This window comes from Falco naumanni, chromosome 14 (genome assembly GCF_017639655.2).
Source record: "Falco naumanni isolate bFalNau1 chromosome 14, bFalNau1.pat, whole genome shotgun sequence".
NCBI lineage: Eukaryota > Metazoa > Chordata > Aves > Falconiformes > Falconidae > Falco > Falco naumanni.
In genome coordinates, this window is record NC_054067.1 from 10,575,440 (window position 1) to 10,581,476 (window position 6,037).

Genomic DNA, 6,037 nt, shown 5'->3' on the forward strand with positions numbered 1-6,037 from the left:
ACAATATCCTAGCTGCTACAGTGCCAGATAAAAGATCCCACTCCTTTTGCAGGCAATACGAGTTAATAACTTAACTTTAAAATAATATTTCTACTTTTCTTAGGGCTTCAGTAATAAAGTCTTTTAATTACCCAGGGAAAGAAACCATAATAAGACAATCACTGCTGGAAGCTTTCAAACAAGTACCTCACTCGGAGGATGCTATTCCAGTCAAACGTTCCAAGTTCAACTAACGTAATACTGTTTTGGCTCCTTCTTGAAGTGAGACCATTTTGAAGGCTGATTCTTCAGTAGTTCATTGCAGCACTTCAATTTCAAACCTGATCTAATGAACAGCCATAGATGCTACAGACTCTAAACATAAAGAATTGACATGTTAGCATATTAACGTACTCAGATGTCACATAAATCATCAGAAGACAGTTTACTGAATGGCTCAGATATCCGGCAATATACATGCAAAGCCTCCTTAGCTCTTAAATAAAAAGCAACTTCCTTTTGGCAAAGTCCTGATTAGAACATTGGTTGTAGTTATTTATAGCTCAAATGCTATTGCTGAAAAATTTTCAAAGTTGTAGATACGGTATTAATAACTATAGTAAAGCTCTAAAAATCAGTCAGCAGAGGCCACTTCAATCTCCGCATGATAATAAAGGATTATTATGTGCAGTAACCTATTTATGAAAAGGAAACAGTGTGCTTCTTTCAGACTCCATCAATTGCTTTAATAAGGAATTGAAAAGCCTGGCCTACTTTATATGCAGATCACCATCCCAGTTGCATAAGGATTTACAATAGACAAAACAAAACTGTTTTTGTTGTAAATAAGGGCTGTTTGTTTAAATTGCACAATAATGTTTGCATCTAGAAATTATTTAGACGTTAATAAGACTTAATAAAGTTTGACTGTTTACTTGTTGATAAAAATGGTTTTAATATTCTCTGGGAAGTAAACGTAAACTGAAGGTGATAATGTAAAGCTTGGAGTAAGAGAGGCCTGAGTTAATGGGAAAGGAGAAGACTTACTGCATTTGTTCACTGATGGGCTTAAAAAAAAACAATGTTGAGAATAGAATTCAGTTAACTTAAAGCATTTTATAAAATTTAAGATACTGAACTTAATAGTAGTTTTTTTCTAGTAGGTTAGAATTATTGCAACATTACTTTTGCTGAAAACGACATAATTTAGACTACTGGAAGTTAGTGTGATGCATATACTGATTTCTGCTGCCTTGATTTGGAGGACTTAAGACTCCCAGGTTCAAATTTTAACTTTGGCATTGGTTCATTTGCCTGTATGTTAATAAATTTAATGAGGTGTGGGATGACCCCTGCTGGTATCCCTGCTTATTAAAAAATAATAATAATAATAATGTATCTGGCAGGAAAAGGACATGTTAATTTCAGTCCAAAAAAATTACAAATATAAACTGTCATAAATTGTATAAAAATACTTAATTTAATGCATACAATATTATGAATAATGTTCTCTTAAGTATGAAAATGTTAAACCACTGAACATTACTGTGTTAGAGCTGCTATGCAGTCTTTTAAGAAGGACATTAATTGTTCAATTCACTATGACATTGTGTTAAACGTCTTTTATTAATGAGCTATTACTCCTAGCTGAGGCATCTGATAACCTCTAGTCTGTTGGTAAATCCTCTCGGTTGCTGTCAGTAAATCACTCTAAACAAACCTAGAGGGAAAAAATACCCCAATAATTCACATTTGAGTCTGTAAGGTCCTAGAACTATCCATTTAAAGAAGGGCAGCTTTCCTATAAATCAAACCTTTCAATTCAATGCAGCTGACATAGATCTATTTTACAATTTTTTTTTTAATTTCAAAAATACAACACATTAAAATAGGATCAATTTATCAAAGCTAAGAGCAACAATTAAGTAATAATGTACTTAAAGTGCAAAGGCACTTTAACACAAAAAAGTGACGCCCAGTGGCTATACTTGGTAATTGAAACAGCAGTACTGTATATTATTATTTACAAAAGAAAGTCATAGTCCAGGAAAAAAGATCTTTGGAGATCTTCTACATAATACATTAAGTTTCCACTTTGAAATGAAAAGAAAAACAAACAAACAAACAGGAAACCCAAAGACCTCTTTCCTCATTCCCTTTCAAATCAAAAAGAATTTTGCAAGATCTATTACAGAAACATACATTTGCAGTGACAGTTCCTATAGAAGGGTCAAAAGGAGAGAGATCTAGAAATAACTTAAAGGGAACGTTGCAGAAGCAACACCATATCCCTGCTATGCTGTAAGGGTTCCATTTCTCTCACTCCCTCTCCAATTTAAAAAGTGGAAATGTTGGGAATGCAACAGATGACATCAGCACAGATGTCAGACTCAATCAAACGTGATGCTGAGATCATTTAAAAATTTTCCTTTGTCTCCCACCTCCCCCCTCACAGCTGACTGATTGCAGTTTGTTTTTCCAGAACTTCGAGGTAGTCTGGTTCTGTTTGTAGCTTTCCTTGGAGTAAAGGATGCTCAGGTTTAGACTGTTCTGCAAAATATTTCCTGGGAGTTCCATATAAAACAGTTTTATTTATCCTGTCCTGGTTTTGGCGTCTTGATTCATATGAAGGGGCAAACTGCCTTTTGGGTAAGGTGCAAAAGTTATAATGAACTAATCCTCCGGCAGGGAGTTCCTTGACCCTTTCCGCAATATTTTGATACAGAAGCTCTGGTTCCCTTGGCGAGGACTGCTTTTCCAGTAATTCAGCTGCACTGATTGTAAATGCAAGACTGGTGGGATCTTCCTTTTTGTGGTCAAGATTGCTATAGCTAAACTCATGGAGATTCCTGTAATAGGCAACTGGATCCCCCTCCTTTTGCATGTAGATTGGGTTTTGGCACATCTGTCCAACAGGAGGGGGAATGTAGTTATAAACATGTCCTTCGGTTTTATCATGGGTCTCAGTGTTGTAAGACCCATACTGGAGCTGAAACGAACTTATATCTAAGTTGTTTGCGCTGCTGGGCATGCTTTGCACCCCCTTCCGGCGCTTAAGGACAAAGACAAACAGCCCTGCCCCGAAACAGACCGACAAAATAAACACAACCAGCAAGCCCAAAATTAAGACAGACAGCGGAACTTCAGTGTGTATTTCTGGGTAGGCGCTGGGCGAGACACCAAGGAGATGGGGTGTATCTGTGTTCTGGTTCATGGAGAGGAGAGAAGAATCTGACAAGCTGGGGTTCTCTGGGCAGATTGCTTCTTTGCTCAGGAATTTCAGATGCTCTCCAGAGTGTTTGTTGGGAGACTCACATATGACTTCGTTGATAACCACGGGGGGATTGGATTGCTGGTTGTTCTGGTCAGTGACTTGCTCTATCCAGTTCCTCAGCCCCAAGATGTCACATGTGCAGTCCCAGGGGTTCTCCTGGAGGTCTATCTGAATTAGAGCTGAGAGCTGGTCCAAGACTCCTCTCACAGGCAGGTGTGAGAAATGGTTGTTTCTAAGGTTGAGTCTGGTGAGGGAAGTGCTGCCAAAGATGTCGTCAGGCAAAGATCTGAGCAGGTTGTTATTGAGAAATAACAGGTGAAGATTACTCAGAGCATCAAAGGTGCGTGGCAGGATCTCCTTAATGACATTGTACTCTAGGTAGAGATATTGCAGGCTGTGCAGCCCGTGGAACATAGACGGGTACAGAATCTCAAGGTAGTTGCCATTAAGATAAAGTCTACGTAAACTTGTGAGGTTTGTAAAGGCACCTTCTTGTATCACGGCAATTCTGTTATTTCCTAGATGTAACAAATCCAGAGAGCTGTACTCTGCAAGATCAGTTCTATAAATGACTTGCAGATAGTTACTGGTAAGGTAAAGTTTCTTTGGACTGGTTGGCCTAGGGTGGAGATCAGAGATGTTACTTATCTTTTTCTCTTGGCAGTTCACATTTAAGCCATTGTCTGAGCCCTGTGAAGTGCAGATGCAGCCAGCTGGGCAGGTGATGGGCACAGGAGACTTTGTCTGGTAAACCATGATAGGTCCGAATATTTGTCTGTCTTTTGACACAGTGACACGGGGTGTGGGGCGGTTCCTTGTTTTGGGTGGCCGGCTGGCTTTTGGGGCTCTGGTGGGACTGATGGCAGAGTTGGCTGTGGGCGATAGCCTTGAGATGTGTGGGTCTGAGAGGACAGGGTGTTTTTCCTTCTGGTTTGAATCACTGGAGCTTTTTCTAGGGCAGAGATCTTGCCTGGTGAGCTGGGTCACATCTTTCCCGTGGAGCCTGAAGGGGGTTTCGCAGACTATCTCACCCACGAACACGGTGATGGTGTCTAGCCAGGCCTTGAGTGGCAGCAAGTCACAGGTGCAGTTCCAGGGGTTTTCCTCCAGCTGGATTTCCATGATGCCTCCAATGTGCTCCAGCACACCAGCAAAAGGCATCATCTTCAGCCGGTTCCCCCGCAGGTCCAGGTGAGTGAGGAGCACAAAGCGGAAGACATTGCTGGGCAGGGACAGCAGGAGGTTGTCATTGAGAATCAGCACTTTGAGCTTGTTCAGCTTGCTGAAAGCCCCCGCCTCAATGGCGCTGATGTAATTGTAATCAGCCTGCAGGTACTCCAGACTCTCCAGGCCCAGGAACGTGTCCTCCTTCAGCACTTCCAGCTTGTTGTTATTGAGGTGCAGCCTCTTGAGGGTGCGGAGGCCGCTGAAGGCCCCCGTGCGGATCTCCTGCATGTCGTTGTTGCCCAAGTGGAGGGTCACAGCGTTGGAGTAGTTGACAAACTCATTGGGGAACAGGCGGGTCAGCGCGTTCCCGTTGAGAAACAGCTGGTAGATCTTGGATGGTGGTGGCAGGAGGAGGCTGACGGTTGTAAATCCTTTGTTTTCACAATTAATGTTCAGCACGTTCTCCTTCTCCTCGCAAGGGCAGCGGCTCTTGCTGCAAATGTCTTTGGCAGGTTTGCGACTCTCTGTCTGCGAGATCCCAGCCACTGTTAACAAACTGAGCAACCAAACACCCTTCAGCATCTTTATGCGCCGTCGATCCCCACTTTGGTACCTACAGTCAAACCTTTTGAGACAGGTAAGGAGAGAAAGAAGAAATCCCCAGTGAAAACAGCCAGGCGTGGGGGCTGCGAGGAGAGGGCAAAGCAGGTTGCAGGGCTTCGGGCAGAGGGGGGGCGGCAAGGCAGCGACTTGCAAAACTCCTCTGATCCCCCCCCCCCCGCACACACACACAGACCCATCCTTCTCCTCTCGGGAAGCGCCCGCGGAGCTGCTGGGGGGAAGCGCCGTCGGGGAGCTCACCGAAAACCGCCCACCCCCTCCCCGCGCTGACACCCCCCTGACCCCTCTGCAGCCGCCGCCTGCGCCTGGGCGGCCGCCAGCAGCGCGGCTCCGGGCCCGGGGCAGCCCCGCTCCCGGTCGCCGGCTCCCGCTCGCCGCCAGCGGTTTGAGCCGAGGGGGGGGGAATAAACGCCCCCCCCCCGCCCCCTGCCCCCTCCCGGCAGCCGGGAGCCGCCGCCCCGCGCTGCCCGCGCCCCCCGCGCCGCCCGGCTCGTACCTGCTCTCGGGGCGCCCGAGGGGGCGGCAGGGGCAGGGGCCGCCGCCGAGAGCCGCCACCGCGCCCCGGGAGCCAGGCGCCCGGCGGCGAGAGGCATCGCCCGCCTCACGCCTCAGGAGGAGCCCAGCGAGGCGGCGGCGCCGCCGTCCCGTCCCGTCCGGTCCCGTCCCGGCGGGAAGTTGGGCCGGGCGGGGGGCGAGGAGCGGCGGCGGCGCCGCTGCGGGATGGCGGGCGGCTCTGCGCGGGGCGCGGCGCGGCGCGGCGCTTTTGCCGGCTGCCCCGCACGGAGCCGCGCTGACGTCACGTCGGGGGCGGGGGGGACACGTTTTTCCCAGCCCCCCACCCCCATTCCCCCCCGCCCCGGTGGCTCCCGCAGCCGGCTCCGCTCCCGGCGCGGGGGCTCGTCGCGGGAGCGCCCTGCCAGCGCCTGCCGCCGCGCCCAGGACAGCGCGGGGACTCGGAGCCGGGCGGTGCAGTGAGGTAACAAGCGGATTCACCTG

General features: G+C 47.6%; 1 protein-coding gene across 1 annotated transcript; it reads right to left on the bottom strand.

The window, feature by feature from the left end:
• Positions 1–1,816: 1,816 nt before the first annotated feature.
• Positions 1,817–5,777, bottom strand: SLITRK2 (SLIT and NTRK like family member 2). The gene is made up of 2 exons (XM_040614782.1): positions 5,538–5,777; positions 1,817–5,045 (listed from the first exon to the last, which is right to left on the bottom strand). Exon 2 carries the CDS (start codon positions 5,000–5,002, stop codon positions 2,429–2,431), a length of 2,574 nt encoding a protein of 857 aa, XP_040470716.1. The 5' UTR covers positions 5,003–5,045; positions 5,538–5,777; the 3' UTR covers positions 1,817–2,428.
• Positions 5,778–6,037: the final 260 nt, after the last annotated feature.

What these genes read in the sequence shown, in the direction of transcription:
- SLITRK2 (XM_040614782.1), bottom strand. Translation starts at nt 5,002, where the DNA reads ATGCTGAAGGGTGTTTGGTTGCTCAGTTTGTTAACAGTGGCTGGGATC.